The sequence below is a fragment of the Megascapheus bottae genome, chromosome Y (genome assembly GCF_031878675.1).
Source record: "Megascapheus bottae isolate mThoBot1 chromosome Y, mThoBot2.hap1, whole genome shotgun sequence".
NCBI classification, from domain to species: Eukaryota; Metazoa; Chordata; class Mammalia; order Rodentia; family Geomyidae; genus Megascapheus; species Megascapheus bottae.
This window is the reverse complement of record NC_143548.1, coordinates 6,368,412-6,394,097: the sequence shown is the minus strand read 5'-3', so window position 1 is coordinate 6,394,097 and position 25,686 is coordinate 6,368,412. Positions and strand designations below refer to the sequence as shown.

Genomic DNA, 25,686 nt, shown 5'->3' with positions numbered 1-25,686 from the left:
CTCCTTCCACCGCCATTCCCACTTCACCACTCACAGCCCACCTCACCACCCGGGCCTCCTTCCACCGCCATTCCCGCTTCACCACTCACAGCCCACCTCACCACCCGGGCCTCCTTCCACCGCCATTCCCGCTTCACCACTCACACCCCACCTCACCCCGCACCCCACCTCACCACCCCGGGCCCTCCACCCCGCCCCAGTCCACCTCACCTCCGACCGCACGGAACCGCACACCGCACCTCCCCAGCTGCCCCTCCCACCGCAGCGCACTGCACCCCGCACCCCACCCCTCGGCCCCCTCACCACCCAGCCCACCGCACGTCCCGCCCCGCCCCCCAAAATGGCGGACCGTGGTTTGGGCAAGTGGGGAGAGCATTCGCTGTGGGAAAATCCCCGTCGCAGGAAGCCAGAGCCCCTCGCAGCAGGCCGAAGGCTTTCTAGACAACGGAGATTCTCCGCCGCGGACGTGGTTTTCCGCTGCTTTTCCTCGGGGACACCACAGAGTGTAAGCCCATCCCCCACTCGGGACAACTTCCAGCTCCGCGGGGTTTCCTTCCACGGAACCGGGCCCCAAGCCGGCTTTTAGCAGCCTGTGAGGCCCCGCTCCTCCCGACCCCCAGCCAACAATACCTTTTCGTGCACAGGTGAATCAGTGTCTACCGTGCTGAAAGGATGTGTCTAGGACGTCCGGTAAAACCTGAGGTACAACTCTTACAACGTCGGCGCCACAACGATTTCTCTCTTCACGGGAGAGGATTCAGCTTCGGACAGTCCCTGCCGCCGCTCAGAAATCGGTGCTGTACCCGTGTTCCTGTATTTCTTACCTTCTTTCCGGAGTCTCTATGGTGACGCGATGACCCGCTTCCCGCTTCCCGCTTCAGCGACCGCCCCCGCCTCGGCCCCACCCATTTGGCGTCCTGAAGGTCCCGGATGTAAGGGGCCAAGCGGTTGAGGAAGTCGGCATCGTGGGCGCTGTAACACGAAGGGGTGGGCCGCCGAGGGATTCTCGAGTTTTGGGCTCCACCGCGAGGGGAGGCAAAAGTAAAATGAAATGCTCACTGTGAATGATGGTCCTTCTTCCCTGCCATTCCTTCACTATCAGCAAAGCTTGAGGAAGAGCCAGATGGCCTGGTACTAAAGAGCCGGTGAATCCCCCCGCCAAATATTGACATGATGTCCTCCCACGGGCCTCTGCCGGAGTACGACACACCCCAAAACGAAAGCCAGGAATCCAAAGCCTCCATTTCTTTCCTTCCACAGCCTGCCGATTAATTCCCGGTGTTCTTTTCTCAGTCCATGCTAATGTAGTAGTTGGACCCAAGATCTTCTCTCCTCTTAACTTGCGGGGGGCCTGCTGTTTGTGTCTGTACAAGTACTAGTGCTCCTCCAGTACTCATCTCCTGGCACGTTGGTTCAACGTGGAACCCTACTGCCCAGTCTCAGCCTCCTGAGGACCGACGCTCACAGGTACAGACCCACGGCGTCCTCCTCACCCTTTGTATCCACACCACTTCTGAACACGGACACTCCGCATCACACTGTTCGGTACTTTGCCCTACATACTGATCTGACAAGCATCGTGTATTGACTTATTAGCTTCAACACTTGTTCCCTTCAGAGAAATGACACCACTGCAACTGACGGTACATAGAATTGTATGCAGTTGCCCCGCTTTTAGAACACTGCATTTAAAATGAAGGTACTCTTCCGACTTGAGTACCATATCTGTGCCATGTATCCATATCCATACCCATATATACGGCATGCATATATACACATACATCTATATGCATATATGCATAGGTATGCCTATGTGTGTACATACGTGCACAAATTTCCGTATCCATAAACAAGCCATACGTAGATACATGTATAGATCTCACTGTGTACGTGTGTGTCTCTATGTGTGTGTCTGTATGGATTTATGCCTTTCTTTCTTTTTTCGTGTGAGTCCTGCGGCTGGACCTCAGGGCCTGGGCCCGGTCCTTGATCTCTGCACCCCTTCTGTTCCTTTCTGTGTAGCCGTGGTACCAAGGAGTCCAACCCGGAGCTTCCTGCATGCTAGACAAGCACTCTACCACAGGGCTTCACTCAAGGTCCAATTACAATATTTTCTTATCAGAGGTCCTTTACTAGTAATACATTCTTCCTCTTTCAACATATAAGATGTGTGTACTTCACGTTGTATTTCCACAAGTTCATAGTTATCCATTGTGTGCACATCACCGGAAAATCTGCTAGCCTCGTTGAAACTGTTTCTTCTGCATGTGCCTAGTGATAGAAACTCCGGTGTTACTTTCTGTTTTTCCTTTCCATTTTAGATCTGATTCCACCTGATTAGCATATTACCATATTACCATATTTTTCTACGTGTGTATGTGTATATGGAATGGACCCTCCTAGGCAGAAAGACTTTAGTCTATGAGAGTGTAAAGAAAGAACATAGGTGCTTATCTCATACTTGTTTTACTCCTGAGTGTGGAATTACCAGTTCTAGCATGAAAGCAGCAGTTGTACTGCTGAAGAGGGACAGCGCCCTGGTGTTCCAATCTCTGATCTCTAGGTACTGCTCCTCCTCCTCTACAGCCAGTGGAGAAGAAGGAAGAAGAGCAAAGTGATGTTACACGACCTAATTGGAAACACACAAAAATGATTTGTGCTTTCTCTCCACACACTATTTATCCTTCTAATTGAGTACATACATTCCAGCATTACTGGTCTCCAGCATTAATTGCTCCTTGAGTCTTGCCTTCCTCTCTCCAGTCTCCAGGTTGCAATCATGAATTTTTAACTTCCTGGTGGCAATTACTAATCCTTGTGGCTTTTCTTCTTCCACTTTGTCCCTTGACATGTCTAGTCAATGTAAAATCTCTGTTCTACTTTTTTCATTCCACTCCCCAAAGTATTCTAATAAGCATAATTATTGTTTTATAAGCTTTGCTGAACACTCAGTGCTTTTTTAATTCTTTCCCTCCATCCTCAAATGTCTCTCTTTCATATTTACTTTTCCCTAGGTTCAAACTTAAATTTTGGTACTTTTCTCATGTGTGTGTGAGGCAGCCATAAATTCAGACAGTGGACAGCACTCTATCTAAGTACTTTTATTCTGTAAAAATACCAACAGACAGGGTACCTTATACAACACAAATAACACAACAAACTGAGAAAAAATAGTACAGTGGAGAAGGTGTCCAAATGTGTTACACCTCTCAAAACCTAGCGCACTGTTTAACAAAACGAATATGGGGAGCAGAAACTTGTTAAGGTGGGGTGGGAATATGAATGCAGGAGACAGGTGGGAAAAGGCAGCCATATTCAATGCATATTATTTAAAACTTAACTAACTTGAGAGTAGAGATGTGGTAGGGAGAACAATTGAGAAGAAAGGAGGAGGCAACAATGATCAAGATGCAATGTACTTGTCAGGCTTGGTGTCTCACATCCATAACACTAACGATTCTGACATTTAATCCCCCATCCTAACTTCCTTTTCTCAAGAAACATAAACACCAGTGGATCTCTTCAAATGTACTGTTTGTCCAGATGAAAAAAAAACCATTTTAACATGAATATAAACATATGCTTATTCCTCTAAACCAAACTAGTTTAGGGATACTCTCTTAATATTGAAAAGTACTATTCTATTAGTATGTTGGAAAATGAAGTTTGGCATGCAAGTGAAAAATGCTTCTAATATCTTCTCACTCCTCTTACAAGCCTTCCACCACAATCTCCCAATCTCCTGTGAACCTACATTTCCTGAGCTACTTTTATGACTCATGAGGAGCCTCGTAACCCCTCCCCTGAGAAGGAAGAGGCCCTCTTTCTCGTCTCCCAGCATACTGATGATCACACAAATGGGTATCTCTTTGGCTGCTCGCAGTATGTTCATCTCTTCCTCCCCATTCATATTGTGAGCTGCAGTTATCATCATATTGACTGTTTCCACCACAGGTCCTGGTGAATTCTTGTGTAGTTGGTGCAGTATGGTAATCCTCTGCTGCAAGATCAAAGATGAGATGGCATACTACTGTATGACAACACTGTTTTTGTATCATACATGAGTTTTAAGTAGCAAATGTCATGAAATACTTGGTTTTGACATGCTCAGACGACATAAATTCTAATTATTCATTGTTATCGCTGCTTGATAGGGTTAAGCACCCTTTTACCGTATGCTGTGACAATATTCCTTAAGGTAAAGTGTTATGAGATACCTTATCCAGCTTTAAGACATCACAAAACATACTCAAAGTAACCAAAAGCTGACACTAGTTTTCCCTGCTTGGGTAGCAATGTAATTCTGTCATTTATGTGTCAACACTGGACTCTTTCTTACCACAACAGACATCTGTGCCTCCATAAGGACCTCCACTGGAATGATCATTTCTACCATGACTTCCATCATAGCCACCACGATCACTAAATTTTAAAAAAAGGCAGCAATCAATGCAACCATTACCAACTTCAGTTAGCATATTTAGTAGAACGGGTAATACCTGTAGCTTTTAGAAGTACGTTTTTCTTTTGAGTAGTAACCTCCATAATAACTGTATGCATATTCTCTAGGTGCTCCAGCATAATCCTTGATGTCTCGAGAACTCATGTGGTTTCCTCTAGTGTAATTCAAAGTAGAAAATGAACTATGACAACGTTTAACTTACAGAGCTCAAACACCTCTTGGAAAACAGGAAAGGCCTCCAAGGTAAAAATGGGCAGAGTAAGTGAGTAGATGGTTCTCCAAATCACATAAACCAAAGCCCAAATCACATGTGAAACAATTCAGAACACAATAGACAACAAGAAAAAATGCTTTCATCAGAATTTCTGCCTGTTACAAGGCTTGTCATTTAGTTATCTTATTTACCTGTAATTAGTTGAATAAATACCAGCCCTCGGTGATGCAACTTCATCTCTCTCAAAAGAGACTGGATTTCTCCAGAGCATCATTTCATAAGTTTCTCTCCCACATGACAATGAACCTTTAATTGTAAAATGTTTATGGTAGGTATTTCATGCTGAGAATGTATGAAATAAAATGAAAATTTAAACACTGTTCTGTCCTGTGAGGAATATTTTTAAAGTATTCCAAAATATACCAACTTCTTCCTCTGAAATGTTAATTCTTAAATGAAATTTCTTTCACAGCTACAACATACACATTTAATTGAATCACTGTTAGTATAGGATGTTCTTACTTGATTCGTCATATTTCTTCTCAAAGTACCATTGAAAGTCTCACTGCATACTTATAGTGCAAATAGTTTGCAGAATATCTTTTTATTGTCTTATTAGTGGAGCAAAGACTAACATAAGAGAATCTTCTTGATTTAAAATAAGATTACATTCCATGAAGCATCATGAGATTAAAATATCAAACAAGAAAAATACACTTAACACATCTGACATAGCTTATTTAACATGTTGGGTCTTGTGGATGGAAAATCGCTTAGTATATCCTTATTATGGTGTGATGGTATGCTGTGACTTGCCACTACTGCCTTGAGACACATGAAAACAACACAGCAATACAGCCCATCTAGAAAAATAAAATCAAAATCCAAAGCCCAAAGTATAGCTTTTTAAATACCCTTATAAAATGAACATATATATATATATATGTATATGTGTGTGTGTGTATGTGCATGTCTGTGTCTGTCTATATCTCTCTTTCTCTCTCTCTCTCCATACACACACACACACACACACACACACACACACACACATACACACACACATATATAACATAACAGTTGTAGGTACGGATTGTTCTAAAGATGAAGTTACTTTGAATGATGCTAAGGGCTCAAAATGTGTGGCCTAGTGGTAGACTCATGCACAAAGTTCTTGGTTCCTCAGTACCACATATACAGGAAAATCTGGAAGTGTTTCTGTGGATCAAGTGGTAGAGTGCAAACGTTGAGAAAGCTCATGGGAGTGTGTAGTTACTGAATTCAATCCCTAAGATGCCAGAAAACAAAACAAAACAAAACAAAAGCCTGGAGTGATGCTGAATGTGACATGTAGACATTTATTTTTCTGTAGCCATTTCACTTCCTTTCCTTTTCTTTTAAAAATCTGTCTCCACCGGTTTTGCAACTAGTCTAAGATTAGACATAAACACTTCAAGTGTACACAGCACATCTGTTAGGCAAACATTCTACATGCTACTGCTCATGCATAACATTTTCTTTCTAAACCTTAGAAGTACCAATTTGAATAGTTCTTAAAAGTTCAGATGTCTTTATACTTCTCTCTAGACCTGTGCTTCAGAGATGAGACAAATATTCGCCTACATTGTAAAAATTAATGTTTGGTCCTTGCATTTAAGCAATGTTTTACAATGTTTATTTCCTTTTCTATTCCTTTTGTTTGTCTACAAACTGAAATGAAAAGCATAAGAGCAGAGAGCAATAAGAGCAGAACCTCCACAGTGTGTAGTAATATAATTCCAATGTAAATTAAAATGTAACTGTCCATTTCTCAACTCACAGAAACAATTCTCATATTTCCCTGATAAAAATGAAATCCTAACTAGATATGGTGGCTCACAGCTCTAACCCTTGCTACTCTGTGGGCTGTGATCTGAAGATCACGGTTCAAAGTTGGCCTGAGCACGGAAGTCCATAGGAGTCTTATGTCCAGATAACACCACAAAATTGTAAGTTGTACTGTGGCCCAGTGGTGGGGCGTCAGCCTTGAGTTGAAGAAGTCAGTGACAACACCCAGGCCCAGAGTTCAAGTCCCACCACTGACATTTTTAAAAAACTGAAGTCCTGTTTTGACTTTTCACATGCAGAATCCTGTATATATACATACATTCTAATTTGTCCTCATTTGCTGGGCTCCATATCAAGATGCCCTTATTTTATGCTAATTTAGTTTCCTACTGTGTGATGTCAATATTATACAAAAGTTCACTGTTACATATATATATATATACAGATCTAAAAATCAATCAATAATGATATATTTATAATATATATTTAATATGTAATATACATACTATGTCTTCTAAAATCATGTGTAAATAAAAATCTTCACAGGATAACTCAACTTCCTTATTCCTAGAGCTAACGTGTTTTGATTATTGTTTAATCTCCTAGTGGAAATATGCTGGTTGTTTATACCTTCTACACATAAAATGTAAATAGACCATAAAGTTCCTTACTCCCAATTCAAAGGTCAAGCAAAAGTCCTAAATTTATGACTTTCAAATTATTGGCTATCCTTTCAACTTTATGCTAGTATCTATCTGTACTTTTATCTCTTCTGCTCAATCCTCATTTCCAGTTTTGCTACATTAGTCATCTCAGGCTTACTTTGAATTCTGTGCTCAAGCCATTTCAATGTGTCCATTAGGCATGTTTTGAGACTACAAATTTATGGCCGTAGTTATTTATGTGCTTCAAATTGCAAAATGAATTGCATTATGAGATTTACATGCAACTAAATAATCTATCACTTTAACTTTGCCTCTTGTGATTTTGAATTTTAGTTCAAATAGCTTCTAAGCCTCCAGTGATCTCTTTCCACCTCATGACAAATGATGTTTCACAGTAGACTCCTCCTGTATCATTTGTTTTAATTATCCATTCCTTTCAATAGCACAATTCTTGGCAGCACAAATTGGATCACTATACTTTCATATGCCTTGCTATTTTTACATAATCAATACCAATGAGTCAGGGTAAGCATCACTGTAATAATGCAAATGTAACGTAATTTTTACATGGAAATTTAGTGATGGACTTCAAGAGGAAGAATTCCTATAGAGGTTAAGATAACTTATCATATTTGGGTTTGAGAACAATTTTAATAAAGGACTGTCTTTCAAATAAAAAAGTTCCTTTCACCAATGGCACAGAATTTAAAACTAGAGCAGGCATACAAAAGAAGAAAACTATCCCATGGAGAGCTCACATAACCTATTAAAAAGAAACTTGAGTAGCAGAGAATCTTGATTGAAGTTGACCCACAAATTCTCCAAGAGATCTAAAAGCAATGCATCTCTTGAATATTATACCAATGACCTGAAGCACTGATTTTATACTAGTTTAAAAACTATAACCACCAAATAGTTATATCTCATGAATCTCAAAGATCACCTGATGAGAAAAGCTCAACTGATCTCTCAATCAAAATGCCCACACGAATCTCACCACCTGTTTTGTTTCTTACACTCAAAGGACTTACCTGACAACAGCTTCATCTCATTCATACGGTACAATACTCACTCACAAGAAGCTCTCTTTTACTAGGCAGTAGATACCTTGCTCTCCCGCTTTAAAACTGCTTCCCACTGCAGCAGAATGATTAGATCTTTTAGGAGGAGGACTGCCAATTCTAGCAAATGGGTTTCTTTTAACCGGAAAGGGTCTCCTTGGAGACCTCATGTTGAAATTGGGACTATATCTGCTGCCACCTGAATTGAAAACAACATCTTCTTAGTTAAGGAGCTAATACTTTATCTACCAAACTCATAAAGGCCTCACCAAATTCATAAAAGTTAGAATTACCTATTTTCTTACTGTCTTTTTTTAAGGTTTATGGTGGAACTACAACTGTTGCATTTTGTTCATTGGGTGTGTTCTACCAAATGAACCTCACCAGCTCCAGACCCTAGAATTACCTTTTATTATTCAAGAGCAAGTTATAAAAAAAATCACACTGATTAAATTACAATGTCAGTTTATAAAAAGAAACTTTTAAAGCCTCAAGACACATTTAAAGAGAAATGTGAGAGAAAAACTGGAGAGTTAAGAGGCAAGGACAGGAAAGAATTAAAACAGTGCTGAACGGGAACATTAATTCTGCTCATCTCTACTCATCTAAATCTGGTTGTGAAAACATGTTTTGGGACACATTGCTGATATGAACTCAAATACACCTAAGATAAGTCCAACTAGAGAGTATAAGACCCAAAAATGAGGCATAAAGACAATGTGCTCTAAAGAGAATGGATATACAATGGACATCCTCCATGGTATAAAAATAATTCTATCATTTCTATTGTCTGTGTAACTGGAAATAATGTGTCCATACTTAAGGGCTGGGGAAAATTCCTTGAGAAAAACAAAATGTATACTCATATAAACACACTGATCCTCAAATTCAGTTTGACATTTGCTTCTCAAGATTAATTTAATGGACAAGAAAAGATCTAAATCTATCTATCTTAACTCACAACAAACGCTGCAATACTTTACAGAGGTGTCTGCAATTATGACTAGAACTAACAGCTATATTCTTGGTACCTTCATGAAATAAATAAATAAAATGTTCAGTACATACTTCATAATTTCCTTTTTAAGGCCAAACTATGCTTTTGAAAGTGAAATAGTGGGACTGGGAATTTGGCCTAGTGGTGGAGTGCTTGTCTAGAATGCATGAAGGTCTGGGTTCCGATCCTCGGTACCACATACATAGGGAAAAAAACCTGAAAGTGGTGCAGAGGCTCAAGTGGTAAACTTATCCTTGAGAAAGTCCAAGGACAGGGCTCAGGCCCTGAGATCAAAGCCAGGACTGAACAAAAAGTGAAATAGTAAGGACACACTTTTCCAAATAAAAGAAAAAGAAATATCTGGAAGGCTTATGTGACATCTTTTTATGGCTCATTCTCTTCTGGTCATACAACACAACAAAGACATACAACATGAGTTTTCTATGTCTTTCACAAACCAAAGGCACATTTGAGAATGGAAGGCTCTAGTTAGTTCATAAATTTAAACTTCAGCGTTGCTCAAGATGTAGACAGATCACAGAAGAGCACATTTATATGACTTTTAACAAAAACAAACCAATTGCATGACTAACCCTTCAACTTTATATATTCATCAGAGAATATGGATACTCCCCACCCCTCTCTCTTTATTTCTTTCTCTCTTTCTCTCTCTCTCTCTCTCCCCACCTATGCCTCCATTCCTTGGAGGAGGGATTGTGGGACTAGAGCTCTATGCGTAGTTGCTGCTCCAGACCTCTGCAGCTCAAGGCTATTGCTCTATAACTTAAGCTACAGCACTGCTTCATACTGGGTGCATTACAAATGACTTCTTTCTTTTGCCAGTCCTGGGATTTGAACTCAGAGCCTGATCATGACCCTGAACTTTTCTCAAGGCTAGAGCTCTACCACTTGAGCCACAGCTCCACTTCCAGCTTTTTTCCATGGTTGTGGTACCCAGGAATGGAAACAGGGCCTTAGTGCATGCTAAGCAAGCACTTCTACCACTAGGCTAAGCTCCCAGCATATGATGACTTTCAAGAGAGAAAACTTGTTGAATGAGTAAGGGCAAAATTTTACTTTTGTGCTATTTCTATAATGGTATGGCAACACTATAGTGAATTTAAAAGGGTTTTGTGAAGTCAATCTTACTTATTAAAATGCTTAGAACTAGCTTTCTTATTAGCAGTAAATTTAAGTTCAGCTCATGAGGAAGTGAGTGAGAATTAATTCAGTCTCTACAAACTTCCTGGCTTTCAATCCTATGTGTGTATGTTTCTCTTTTAAAACATTACCAAAGTTCCCTTCAGACGAAGAATGGCCACTGTTTCCTCCTCTTCCATAGCCCAGACTTGTTTGGGTCACTCTATTTCTTGAGATAGGTGGTCCTCTCTCTCTACCACGACTGGCATAAGATGGTTTGCCATAAGATGGCTCTACTTTAATTACTTTCCCATCCAACAGCTGAAAAAATAAAAATAAAGAATTTGACCAGTAATGCGATCTAATTTGCTTTGAGTTTTTTGTTGCCACTTCATATTTTCTTGCAAATATGAAAAAGCACAAAGTATATGCTTCAAATTAACAAGTATTTTCCATCAAATGAAGTGCATTCATTTTCCTTAACCTGAGATAAAAGTATACAGAGTACATATTCAGAATACTCTGCTGGTACTGCTTTAATGAGTAACACAGAGGAAGAACTGAATAAAACATGAGTTGGATGAAAGAATAAAACATTAGTTTATGGATATGCTCATCTGTGCTTCTGCTTGAACTATAGCAAAATAAATCTCTGATAATAATTCCTCTTCAGCTGTTAAATTTTTGTGTATAGTTATCAAATGAGAAGAAGCCAAGTCAATTTTTAGAAGGCAGATATATGAAGTAATATCTTTAAGGACAAACAGGAAGGGCTAAAATATGCGGGCATATACTAGGCAGAGCTTAAACGATAAAAGAATCACAAAAGGTGACAGAATTATGTAAGGAAAAAAAGGAAAACAAACTACCCCCAGAATAGATAGTGGCTTCAAAACCTTAGAACAGTGATTTAAATTCTACTTGGGTATCAACCTCCATGAGGCTCTTATCTTCAATTTATTAGCAAAAATTTAGTACTGACTGAAATAGAGCCACCTGTGTGAGGGGAAAATGGAGCATGACCTTGAAGACCTGAATTCCAGTGTCAATGGGCAGATAACAGAAAAACTAAAGAGGCTAGAGATACACTACCTCTAGAATTTGTAATCCTCAAAGACATAGATTGTATTCAAGATAGAAAAAAGTAAGCCATCCATAATCACTACTATAAAATAATCGAGTGATTTACTGAAATCGTTCTGCATGAGGAATGCCAAGAATTATAGGAGAGAAAGGATCCATCCATTTGTCCATGTTAGTTTCCATCACACCACTTTTCACAAAAATTCTGTGTGACCCTGCCTATGTGCCTTTTAAAGCTTTGATGTCACCAAAATACTTCCATGTTGCTAGGAAATATCCAGGTAATGTGTAGGAGGAGATTAGGAAGGTAAACGATCAGTGCAAGATTTTCACAGCAAGTCAGATGTCACTGTTAGTTAGAAAAATGTAGGGTAGTTTAGACAGGCAAGTAAGCAGTACTTTCAGCTCAAGAAAATATAGCTAAACCAAAAAAGCTGGGGCATGATGCAAGAAGTAGAATATGGGTGCCATGGTCCAAAAAAAAAAAACCCACTCTTTACTTAAGATAACTATAATCCTTCTGTACATCATCTTTATTTACACTAACAATAAAAACAATTGTTAAGCATGTAGAGTATCTGTTTAGCAAGCAGTAATCTTTTGTTCAAACCCCCAGATCACCCAAAATTGACAGACAAACAAAACAGTTTGAAGGGCCAGGAGCCTGTCATAGTGGTACAGCCCTCGGCAAGAATGAATGAGGTCATGGGCTCAATTCCTCAGTACCATATACACAGAAAAGCCTGAAGTGGTACAATAGATCAACTAGCAAAGCCCTACCCTTGAGGAAAAAGTGCCCAAGGATAGAGCAGAGATTCAGAATTTAATTCCCAGGACCGGGAAACAAAAATACCCGACAGAAACAACCATCAAAAATCTTCCCACAACTTGTAATACATTTGATTTCTTTTCATTTTTTTCATTGATGCTTCTCTTTCCTTATCTGTTCTGTTTGTCCTTTTTGCAGGTTTCTTTAAAGTTGTAGCTTTATTTACTTATTTTTTCTAGCTTCCAATTTATAACTCAACACCTCAAGCTCACTGGACTGCTTACACTGCCTGTTACAACTTGAGACAGACTTCTATGACCTGGACTTTTTCTCCTTATTAGGACATGTAGGCTCATATAGTTGAAACTAAACTCCAGCAGATTTCAGCCATTTCCAATAGCTAGGACTACACAATGATCACTAATGCCCAGCAAGGTCTAACTGATGGAGGGCTAACATACTATTGATAGTGATCTTGGAATAGGAACATGAAACAAGTTTATAATATCTACTCAATAAGCTGTGCACATCTAATTCCTTTCTCAAGATTTTGGTCTCTGTTCCTACAGCGACTTGAACTTGGGACTTGTAAATTGTTGCTCAGGTTTTTCCTAGTCTACTGCTCTCGGCCTTACTGGCTTTTAATTTTACTTCTTGTAACAGATGATAAAAACATTATTTTTCAATTTGGTTTTTTTTTGCCAGTCCTGGGTTTAACTCAGGGCCTATGCACTGTCCTTGGGCTTCTCAAGCCTAGAGGTCCACCACTTCAGACTCAGCACTTCTTCTGGCTTACTTTCTATGTATGTGGTACTGTTGAATGGAGCCCAGGTCTTGGTGAATGCTAGGCAAGCACCCTATCACTAGGCCAAATCCCGGCCTGGTTTGTTTGTTTTCAGATGTCTAACACAATCATCTGTGGCCTCCATGGCCTGACTGCATCCTCTTTTAAAATGAATCCTAGGTTCATGAACTGTGAACCACAGGGACATGATTGACAGCCATTTCTGAGTATATTACAACACAAAGTGTCAATGGGGCCAAATGGCATCATATCACCTTTTCACCACATCATCATATATTATATCAACTGCAGAAAAGAAACCAATTTTGGCAAGTGCTGAACAGAAGTAGGATAATACTAAAAGATGCTTACTTTTCCATTCATCTCTTTGGCTGCGCACTGAGCATCCGCAGGGCTATCAAAGGTAATAAAAGCAAAGCCTCTAGACCTCTTCGTTTCCCCATTCTTCAGCAAAATAACTGCAATATACAGAAACCGTTTTAGTGTATGTAAGGACATGGAGAATAAAACGGCATGAACAGTGATTCCTTTTTAATACTATGCTGATGGGCACAGCAGTCAAAGCTTTCTTGACATCCATCCCTGTTACACATTCACTAATATTTCAGTAACAACAAGCCCATCATATTTCACATGTTTCCACAACACATTTGTTATTTTCATGTTCAGTGCTATCAGATGCTTAGGGCATTGCAGGGAGTCAGTGCTTCATTTAAAATGTAGTATTTGTCTTTTAAGTTTCAAGAACAGACATTTTATTTGAACCATTTTCAGATTATTATTTCATGTATTCAACATCTATTTACCCACACAGAGGCTTAAGCAAAGACCTACCTTCTGCTATGTGTCCAAACACACAAAAGATCCCTTTAAGGTCCTTTTCACTGGTGTCTGCACTAAGGCCTCCTACAAACAGTTTCCTAGGCTGATCAGATGCCATCCTTTTCCTGTAAGGTGCACACACACACACACACACACACACACACACACACAAACAAACAAAAAAATCAAAATCCAAAGTTTTCAGTGTGCTTAACACTCTAGTCAAGGAACCCGAAAAACTAGACCTTAATGAGTCTTACTTGAAACAACAAAATTTGTCATATATAAAGCACCGCTATCACTGGCCTATTAGGTCAAAGTAAGAAGATTTGGAAGATTGTGATAAATTTATTGCATGTACAAAACTAAGAATTGAAATGTTCAGGGTGTCACTATTTCACTGGAACATGTTATATATTTGTGGGATACAAGACAGATGACCAGACTGAGCAAATCAGAGTAGTTCACATGTACAGTGTTCACACTCCATTTCTCAGTAAGAGTACACTGCATGTAGTGTGTGCAGTTTCAAAAATATAAGGACTCATGAACTCTCCATCACCATTTTCCTCTATCTCCATTTAACATAGCCCTGGTGAGACTCTGCTCTCCAGCTCAGCCCCAGCGAATCAGGAGTGGCTGCGTGGCTCAGGTGGTTGAGCCCAATAAGGGACAGGAGGTCAGGCTCAGCAAGTAGGCCCAGGGTCCAGGCCCGACCCACTAGCTACCCCACCCTCCACACCAAACACCATGACACACCCCCACCCCAACTGATCACCCAAGCTCAGCACCACACCCCACCCCCGCAGCACAGCATCACCTCGGGCCCTCCACCCCACCTCACCACCCCAGCCTCCACGGCACCACCAGGGCCTCCACCGCACCCGCCATTCCCGCTTCATCACTCACAGCCCACCTCACCACACATCGCACCTCACCACCCGGGCCTCCTTCCACCGCCATTCCCGCTTCACCACTCACAGCCCACCTCACCACCCGGGCCTCCTTCCACCGCCATTCCCGCTTCACCACGCACCCCACCTGACCACCCGGGCCTCCTTCCACCGCCATTCCCGCTTCACCACTCACACCCCACCTCACCACCCGGGCCTCCTTCCACCGCCATTCCCACCTCACCACACACCCCACCTCACCACGCACCTCACCTCACCACCCGGGCCTCCTTCCACCGCCATTCCCGCTTCACCACTCACACCCCACCTCACCACGCACGTCACCTCACCTCCCGGGCCTCCTTCCACCGCCATTCCCGCTTCACCACGCTCTCCACCTCACCTCCCGGGCCTCCTTCCACCACCATTCCCGCTTCACCACGCACCCCACCTCACCACCCGGGCCTCCTTCCACCGCCATTCCCGCTTCACCACGCACCCCACCTCACCACCCGGGCCTCCTTCCACCGCCATTCCCGCTTCACCACTCACACCCCACCTCACCACCCGGGCCTCCTTCCACCGCCATTCCCGCTTCACCACTCACACCCCACCTCACCACCTGGGCCTCCTTCCACCGCCATTCCGCTTCACCACGCACCCCACCTCACCACCTGGGCCTCCTTCCACCGCCATTCCGCTTCACCACGCACCCCACCTCACCACCCGGGCCTCCTTCCACCGCCATTCCCGCTTCACCACGCACCCCACCTCACCACCCGGGCCTCCTTCCACCGCCATTCCCACTTCACCACTCACACCCCACCTCACCACCCGGGCCTCCTTCCACCGCCATTCCCGCTTCACCACTCACACCCCACCTCACCCCGCACCCCACCTCACCATCCCGGGCCCTCCACCCCGCCCCAGTCCACCTCACCTCCGACCGCACGGAACCGCACACCGCACCTCCCCAGCTGTCCCTCCCACCGCAGCGCACTGCACCCCGCACCCCACCCCTCGGCCCCCTCACCACCCAGCCCACCGCACGTCCCGCCCCGCCCCCCAAAATGGCGGACCGTGGTTTGGGCAAGTGGGGAGAGCATTCGCTGTGGGAAAATCCCCGTCGCAGGAAGCCAGAGCCCCTCGCAGCAGGCCGAAGGCTTTCTAGACAACGGAGATTCTCCGCCGCGGACGTGGTTTTCCGCTGCTTTTCCTCGGGGACACCACAGAGTGTAAGCCCATCCCCCACTCGGGACAACTTCCAGCTCCGCGGGGTTTCCTTCCACGGAACCGGGCCCCAAGCCGGCTTTTAGCAGCCTGTGAGGCCCCGCTCCTCCCGACCCCCAGCCAACAATACCTTTTCGTGCACAGGTGAATCAGTGTCTACCGTGCTGAAAGGATGTGTCTAGGAAGTCCGGTAAAACCTGAGGTACAACTCTTACAACGTCGGCGCCACAACGATTTCTCTCTTCACGGGAGAGGATTCAGCTTCGGACAGTCCCTGCCGCCGCTCAGAAATCGGTGCTGTACCCGTGTTCCTGTATTTCTTACCTTCTTTCCGGAGTCTCTATGGTGACGCGATGACCCGCTTCCCGCTTCCCGCTTCAGCGACCGCCCCCGCCTCGGCCCCACCCATTTGGCGTCCTGAAGGTCCCGGATGTAAGGGGCCAAGCGGTTGAGGAAGTCGGCATCGTGGGCGCTGTAACACGAAGGGGTGGGCCGCCGAGGGATTCTCGAGTTTTGGGCTCCACCGCGAGGGGAGGCAAAAGTAAAATGAAATGCTCACTGTGAATGATGGTCCTTCTTCCCTGCCATTCCTTCACTATCAGCAAAGCTTGAGGAAGAGCCAGATGGCCTGGTACTAAAGAGCCGGTGAATCCCCCCGCCAAATATTGACATGATGTCCTCCCACGGGCCTCTGCCGGAGTACGACACACCCCAAAACGAAAGCCAGGAATCCAAAGCCTCCATTTCTTTCCTTCCACAGCCTGCCGATTAATTCCCGGTGTTCTTTTCTCAGTCCATGCTAATGTAGTAGTTGGACCCAAGATCTTCTCTCCTCTTAACTTGCGGGGGGCCTGCTGTTTGTGTCTGTACAAGTACTAGTGCTCCTCCAGTACTCATCTCCTGGCACGTTGGTTCAACGTGGAACCCTACTGCCCAGTCTCAGCCTCCTGAGGACCGACGCTCACAGGTACAGACCCACGGCGTCCTCCTCACCCTTTGTATCCACACCACTTCTGAACACGGACACTCCGCATCACACTGTTCGGTACTTTGCCCTACATACTGATCTGACAAGCATCGTGTATTGACTTATTAGCTTCAACACTTGTTCCCTTCAGAGAAATGACACCACTGCAACTGACGGTACATAGAATTGTATGCAGTTGCCCCGCTTTTAGAACACTGCATTTAAAATGAAGGTACTCTTCCGACTTGAGTACCATATCTGTGCATATATACGGCATGCATATATACGGCATGCATATATACACATACATCTATATGCATATATGCATAGGTATGCCTATGTGTGTACATACGTGCACAAATTTCCGTATCCATAAACAAGCCATACGTAGATACATGTATAGATCTCACTGTGTACGTGTGTGTCTCTATGTGTGTGTCTGTATGGATTTATGCGTTTCTTTCTTTTTTCGCGTGAGTCCTGGGGCTGGACCTCAGGGCCTGGGCCCGGTCCTTGATCTCTGCACCTCTTCTGTTCCTTTCTGTGTAGCCGTGGTACCAAGGAGTCCAACCCCGAGCTTCCTGCATGCTAGACAAGCACTCTACCACTGGGCTTCACTCAAGGTCCAATTACAATATTTTCTTATCAGAGGTCCTTTACTAGTAATACATTCTTCCTCTTTCAACCTTATAAGATGTGTGTACTTCACGTTGTATTTCCACAAGTTGAGAGTTAAGCACTGTGTGCACATCACTTGAAAATCTTTCCTACAGATAATACTTTGTATGGTTGGTGACACTACAGTTGTTAAAATACATTCTCCAGTGTGAAGTAGAATATTATGCAATCTTCTATGTAAAGCACTGTTAATCATTGGAATTAAGTACTTAAATGCATTTGGTACTCACATGAATGTCAGCACCCTGACAATTCTGCAATTTTTTCCATACACGGTTTGCAATAGCAAAAGCAAATAAAGGATGGCAAAATATTTACCAGCATTAATGAATGCTGTGCTAGATATGAAATCAATCCTTTCACCATAAAATTAGTTTCAGACCAAAATCAATTTTGGGATAACTACAGTGTTATTATTTTACCAGCTTCATCACACAGGGAAACATTACAAAAAGGATTGAGAAGAAAGACTGAAAATTGGCCAATAATTTCCAATGATCTTTGAATAGGAAACCTGATATTCTCTCAAATTCATTATGTTAAATAAGAAATATTATGAAGACACATAGGAACAATTTACTGAATTGCATACCTCAAGCACTAATGAGCATAGGTGTTGTGCACAGGAGGGGGGTCCCCCAATGAAGAACACCGATATCAGGGTGCCAGAAAGGCAATAGTAAAAGTTCATTGCAGGATACAAGTCAGGCAAGGAAGTCGTCCGCACACACCCAGCACTGCGATGCCGGCAGTGGTTCCTATTCAGGGTTTTAAAGGCAAAACCACAAGGAGCTGCCAGAGCCAACTGGAACAGGGTTTCTGACTTGGAACCACGTGGTATGCCTATGCTTGCTGTTGTTTCCTATTTTGTCATTTTCTGCCTACTTGTGAAACTGTTTAGCAAACAAAGCTGTTTTAGCAAGCTTATTCCTAAGAAGCCTTATGAAACTAATAAGCATATGAAACCATAAATTCAGTCTGAGGTTTGCTGGTCCCTCAATAGGTATTGTAATGAGAGTGGTGACATTAGGGATATAGCAGAAAGACCGGAACCAGCAGAGTATTGGGAAGCTCAGAGCCTTGAGCTTGTTTGGTAAAAACCAGTCCATCCACATCTCCCACCCTCTCTGATTTTCAGTGCTGCTGGAGTTGGAACTTCTGGAAGTCTTTGCAGCTGCCAGGGAGATTCCTGACTACATTAGCGGCCTGTTGCTCTGACCACTGTGGAAGCAGTGTCTTGATTTAGCCAAAGCCTCTCTGGCCTGTGAACCACAGCTGAGACAATAGGCATCTCCCAACACAGCCAGGTTTTTCGGTTGATATGGAGGTCTCATATCAACCAAAGTCTCCTGCAAATCACAGTCCCCTGATGTCTGCCTCACAAGAAATCAGGTTATACATATGGACTATGAGTGCCCAAAGTACTGTCTTCTTTCTTGTCTTTCCCTTCCTTTCTTTCGTCCAGTCTCTATCTTTATTACCTTTTCTTTCTCCTGTTCTCTTTTGCTTTTTTCTCTCTTGTATTTGTAACCCTTTCTCTTCTGTATTCTTTTCTTTCTTCCTTTGTTTCTATTTCCCCCTATCCATCTTTTCTGGTATTTCCCTTTCAATCTTCTTCCCTTACTGACCATCCTTTTCTCTATTTCTTTTTCAAAGATTCTTCTTTGCCTTTTTGCTCTTTCTGTTTCTCCTTTCATTTTTTTCTGGTGATGTCTTTTTCATTTTTTTCTCATTTTCTTTCTTTTATTAAGTGCAGTTACATATGTGGAGTAGTGAGTACCTTTCTTGTTGAGCGTGGTTATCCCTGTGTTATTTTTCTCCCACTCTTCCCTTCACCCCGGCCCCCACCAACTGTGCTGTACAGTCCATTTCCAATGTATTATTTTGCTGACATTGCTGTCTTGTGTCTCTCCATTTTGCTGTTCCTATTCCCTTCCCTAATTTAAGCAAACACGCATATAAGTCACCAGGTACCTAATCAGATACAGTGACAACTTGCCCTCTTCATATAGCCCAGTGCTGATACTGACTGGACCAGGGTGCTGTCCCCATGCTCTGTGTTAGTCTTGTGCACTAGCACTTGAGGGTATACCTATACTACTTCTGGCTGGTTGATAGCTTTTCGGTAGAGTTTTTGTCTGTATGGACTTTGAACTGAATTCTCAGATCTCAGGGTCCTTTGTAGCCAGGGTTACCGACATGAACCATCAACGGTGGCTGCCTAGGTATGTGTGGATTTGCTGAGCTGATTGGAGTGGATTTCTACTCTCACCACTCTGTCTCTGATACATTTCCAAAACTGAATTTCTAATCTACAGCCTTGGAAATGGAAATCCATTGGGCCGGCAATGAGTACAACCCTGGGGTAGGCCCAGAATCTCTTGTGTTGAGTAAACCTGGATTGCATCATAAAGTTACATCCTACTAAAAATTTCCTTTGTTTTTTGTGGACATAGATTATTTTCATGGAATGAAAGATCATTGCCTATTTCCATGGAATTTGCTTTATGAAACTGTGCTCTGTGACCCTGAAGTTTAGCTCTCAGAGACGGTCTATAAACTTAGTTTCAATATTATCTCAATATTATGTCTGAACTATCATCTTCCTCTGGTTTCCAAATATTATCATCATTACTGATAAATAATATAGCCATTAAAGAGTTATTTCAAATTATAGCATTGCACAAAGGACAAAGCAGTCCCCACTATAATGTGATTCTGAATCTGTTGTCTAGAATTTGTGACATCATGTGTTTGTGCCTTTTTATTTTATGATAGGCATTTTCAATTATTTTTTCTAACATCATTTTTCCTTATTGTGGATGAAAGAAGACTGTGAGTTTGGCCTTAGTGACACATGGTTTGCATAACCTGACCAAATACCCATGTTGCAGTCTTTCATAATACATATAGAGAATAGGCCATAAGTGATAGTTTGTCTCAGGTGGTGGAGTTCTTGCCTCAAGAAAGCCCAAGGACCATGTTCGACTCTGAGCTAAGGTCCAGAACTGGAAAAACAAATGAATATTCATCAGTGGCTCATCCCTAACTACTGAGAAAATGGAGATCTGAGGATTAGGGGTAGTTGCCAGCCTGAGCAGGAAAGTCCATGAAAGTCCTCTCTCCAATTTACCATTCAGAACCCAGAAATGGGTCCGTGGTACAAGTGGTAGATTTGTACATACAAAAATTTATCAGAATCTTCTAAATCTTGTTACTTTGACCTAATAGGCCAAAGATCCCGGTGTTTGTTTGTTTTTTATTTTTTTCATATGTTTTTATTGTAATTAATAGAAGGGTTACATTATATTCACCAGATAGAAGGTGCATTACGTCACATACATTAATACCCTTTCTCATGTCTTGGTCCCCATTTCCCTCCCCCCCACCCTCACCCCTCATCTTGTTTTCGCCCTTCCCTATCCAATTTCAAATAACCAAATACGCATTTATCCAATATATCAGATAACAAAGTGAAATGCTATAACATCATGAGATAACCAAGGGACAGCAAAAGAGATGAGAGATAACATAGTACATTAAGGGCAACAATCACCCATTATATGGCTTTTGTTTTTATAACCAAGTGGTCCTTTCATTCAGCTTCATACTGTATGGCATTATGTAAACGTTTTGCTCTATTGCAAATCTCTGCTAGGAGAACCCAAGTTTCTACTGATTATGACAAATGATGGAAACCACTGAGCTTATGTTCCTTTGAGTCTGCCAATTCTAGGAAATTAGTTTCTTTTAGTTGGTAAGGGTCTTCTGGGAGAGCTCATGTTGAAATTAGGACTGCCACCTGAATTGAAAACAAAATCTTCTTAGTTAAAGAGCTATTATATTAGCTACCCATGTTTAACTTCTATTTATAACTATTAAAAGTGCTGTGTAGTTGTAATGTAGGAATAAAGCCCCATCAAACCCATAAAACTGAGAATTACATTTTTATTTTCTTACTTTCTTTTTTAAAGTTTGAGACTGGAACTCCAACTTGGTGCCTGATGCATTTTGCTCATGGAGGGTGTTCTACCAAATGAACCTCACCACCTCCAAACCCTAGAATTACTTATTATTATTCAAGAGCAAGTTATAAAAATACCTCCAAATGCCAGCTTTTAAAAAGAACCTTTTAAAGCCTGAAGACACATTTAAAGATATGTGAGAGAACCTGGAGAGTAAAGAAGTAAGGAGAAGAAAGCATTAAAATAATATTGTACATGAAACATCAATTCTACTGATCTCCAAACTTTAGACTCTATTACAGAGCTATAATTCTCAAAACAGCTTGGTACTGGCACAGGAACAAGCCTGAAGACCAATGGAATCTAACTGAGCACCCAGATACTAAACCACAGACCTATGGCCATCTAATCTTTGACAAGGGAGCCAAAAAACTAGAATGGAAGAAAGACACCCTCTTCAACAAGTTGTGTTGGCAGAACTGGTTAAGCACATGCAGAAAACCCTGTACTAGAATTAACTCCGAATGGATCAAAGACCTTGAGGTAAAAGCTGACACTCTGAAAACTTTACAAGAAGGAATAGGAGATAAACTAGACCTCCTTGGCACAGGTCGAAACTTTCTTAATAAGGACCAAGAATCACAACAAATCAGAGAAAGGCTGGATAAGTGGGACTGCATTAAACTGCAGAGCTTTTGTATGGCAAAGGACATAGCTAGTAAATTAATTAGGAAGCCTACAGAGTGGGAGAAGATCTTCACCAACCAAACAATGGACAAAGGCCTCATATCTAAAATATATCAACAACTCAAAAAATTGAATCACTCCAAAACTAATCTCCAAAGTAACAATCATCCCATTAAAAAATGGGCCAAAGACTTAAAGAGAGTCTTCTCTGAAGAAGAAACAAAAATGGCCTATAGACACATGAAGGAATGCTCAACATCTCTGGTCATAAAAGAAATGCAAATCAAAACAACTCTAAGATTCCACGTCACTCCAATTAGAATGGCCAGGATCAGGAAAACGAATAATAACAGATGCTGGAGGGGATGTGGCCAGGAGTGATCACTACTACACTGTTGGTGGGAGTGCAAACTCGTTTAACCACTATGGAAAGCAGTGTGGCAGTGCCTCAAAAGGCTAAACATAGAACTCCCCTATGACCCAGCAATTCCACTATTTGGCATTTACCCAACCATCCAGAAACAAGGGCATACTAAATCCGCTAGCACAACAATGTTCATTGCAGCACTATTCACCATAGCAAAGATATGGAACCACCCTAGATATCCCTCAGTTGATGAGTGGATCAACAAGTTGCTGTATTTGTACACAATGGAATTCTATGCTTCTGTCAGAGAGAATGACATGGCCCCATTTGATAGGAAATGGAAAGACTTAGAAAAAATCATATTAAGTGAAGTAAGCCAGACTCAAAGGAACTTAGGCTCAATGGTTTCCCTCATTCATCATAATCAGTAGAAACCTTGAGCTCTACTAGCAGAGATCTTCAATAGAGCGAAATCTTGATACCTAAGGCCATATAGTATGAAGCTAATTGAAAGGACCTCCAGGATATTGAAACAAAAGCCATATAATGAATGATTATTGTCCTTAATGTACTATGTTGTCTCTCATCTCCTTTGCTGTCCCTTGGGTATCTCATATTGTCACAGTATCTCACTTTGTTATCTGATATATTGAATTTATTTGTATTTGGTTATTTGAAATTTGATAGGGAAGGGGGGAAAACCAAGATGGGAGGGGGGTGTGGGAGGGAGGGTAATGGGTACCAAGAGATGTGAAAGGGTATCAATGTATGTGAATTAATGCACCTTCTATCTGGCAAATATCATGTAATCCTTTTACTAATTACAATAAAAAAAGAAAATACTCAAAGATATTCTATACACTGAAAGTCAATACACATGATATTGGCAGTGCTATCACACCTAAAATTCATACCAGGTAATTGCAGCAAGAATTGACAAACCACAAGAACAAATGAAATAGGAAAAAATGTAAGAATCTGGTTAGTAAATATTTTTCAATCATAACTATAAATGAAGTTAACGCTACAATTAAATGAGATTGAACAGTTGGATCAAAAAACAAGATCCACCTTTTTCCAGTCTTCAAGAGACACATCTTGCCCCCAAAACATATATATTCTGAAAGTGAGGGGAAGCAAAAAATCAATCAAGAAAACCACCCCAGTAGACATCCTAAATATTCAAAAAACAGTTGTTGGAGCAACCAACTTCATCAAACAAACATTACTTACATTGAAAACACATATATCAAGCACTGTTTGTGGGTGACTTTAAAACAACTGTCACCTCTGGATAGAACAGTTAGGCAAAAACTCAACAGAGAAACCTCAAAATTGAACAATTGAATAGAGAACCTAGATCTGCAGAGTATCAAGATCACCTGAATATTCATATTTTTTCAGGTCCACATGAAACACTATCCAAAACAGATCACATTTTGTACCTGAAACAAACATGTGTAACTTCAGAAACACTAAAATTATTCCCTGTATTCTTTCACAACACAATCACAAAAAATTGGAAGTCAACATAATCTCCACTAAGGAAATCTATGTAAGTCATGGAGATGCAAAAACACATTGGTAAATCATCAGTGGCTCATTGAAGAGATCAGAGCAGAACCTCAACATTTTTTGGTATTGAATAAAAAGGAGCACACAAAATATCAGTTCAATTGGGACATTGTGAAGGCAGTACTAAGAGAAAAATGGAGGTAACCAGTCAGCAGACAGCAGAATGTTTGTCTTTTCACTGTAGTCTGTTGAGGCAACTTGAAACTTAGTTGTTAAAAATGATTCTCAAAATATATGGGAAGATAAATGCTCTCAGAATCATAGTCTATAAGAAAGAACCTGAGTGGGAATTCTTCCTTGATGGGAAGTTTTCCTTTTAAGTTATGGGCCTCTCAATGGTTTTTACTGTCACATGGCACAGCCACTCTAGCTAGGAAATATAACTGAACATAGAACAACTTGACCAAGTAGGTGGTGGGACTTTGTAGAATACAGCAAATGAAATAATGAATCAGGGATCTTCCTGTCTGTTCCTTAACTGGGTAGGATGAAGAATTTTCAGTAGCTTTTGTCTTGCTTCAGATCCAAGTGTGTGGGGAGTTTAAGTTAGGATTGCCTTTTCAGCCTATGGGACTGTGGAACTGACTGGTCTGTTGCAATGCCTCATGCAGGACTTCCTCCAATTTGTTATCTATCCTGCAGACGTCTTACCTGAGCTGCATCTAGGTGATCGTTTTGGTGAGAAAATGGATCATTTCAAGGCTAAGAATCCAAGGTATTTCCAGGGCTCAGTTGAAGGCATTATTTTTTCCCAGGTACAGAGAATCATATTCCAATCCAGGAGAGATAACAGGTAATATAGATATCTGTGGAAAGCAATGACTTGGGGAGGGAAACTCTTCAGATGTCATCCATATAATTATATAGGAGACTTTGTTTATAACTTGGACCACTCTAAAGCTTGCAATACATTTTACTGACGCATGGTGGAGGTACTTGCCATGCCTTTGGGTTGGGCAACACCTTGCACTGAAACCTGTCCTCAGGCATCCAGTATTGAATTTGGGCGAACTTTCTTTTGCTCAAGGAGCTAAAAAAACAATGCTTGAGGCTCAGCACTGTGAGATGGCAATTTTCAAGAACCATACAAGTATTCCAACCAGGTTTACCTAATCCTTGTATGATTGGGCCAACAGCATAATTCTTCCTTTCCTTACATCATGTGAAAGTCTCTCTTTCCTTGATTTGGGGGGAATGACACAACGTGGTGAAAACTATGGGCTCATAAGACGACCAAGCAAATGAGCTTGTAATGTCTCCTCTTTCCACCACCAACTATTGTCTCTACACAACTGATTAAAGTAGGGGAGGTATAACAACCATGGCTCCCAGGTGAAAGAGCTAAATTTGAATACACACACCCCATGGGAACCAGTCGATATGCTCCCCACAAGTTAACGACTTTGGTTCAGATACCCGGTTAACAGGGAACCTGGTTTCAAGAGTCAACACATCCTCATTCTTTAATACTCTGTGAATGCA

The 25,686-nt window shown here is 41.8% G+C and overlaps 1 protein-coding gene across 1 annotated transcript; it reads right to left on the bottom strand.

The window, feature by feature from the left end:
- Nucleotides 1-3,621: 3,621 nt before the first annotated feature.
- LOC150040248 (RNA binding motif protein, X-linked-like-1) lies at nucleotides 3,622-16,279 on the bottom strand. The gene is made up of 9 exons (XM_090327292.1): nucleotides 16,181-16,279; nucleotides 13,855-13,967; nucleotides 13,372-13,478; nucleotides 10,516-10,684; nucleotides 8,273-8,425; nucleotides 4,868-4,982; nucleotides 4,500-4,616; nucleotides 4,340-4,422; nucleotides 3,622-4,000 (listed from the first exon to the last, which is right to left on the bottom strand). The coding sequence occupies exons 2-9, from the start codon at nucleotides 13,958-13,960 to the stop codon at nucleotides 3,771-3,773; spliced, it is 1,080 nt and encodes a 359-aa protein (XP_090183418.1). The 5' UTR covers nucleotides 13,961-13,967; nucleotides 16,181-16,279; the 3' UTR covers nucleotides 3,622-3,770.
- Between the last annotated feature and the right edge of the window lie 9,407 nt (nucleotides 16,280-25,686).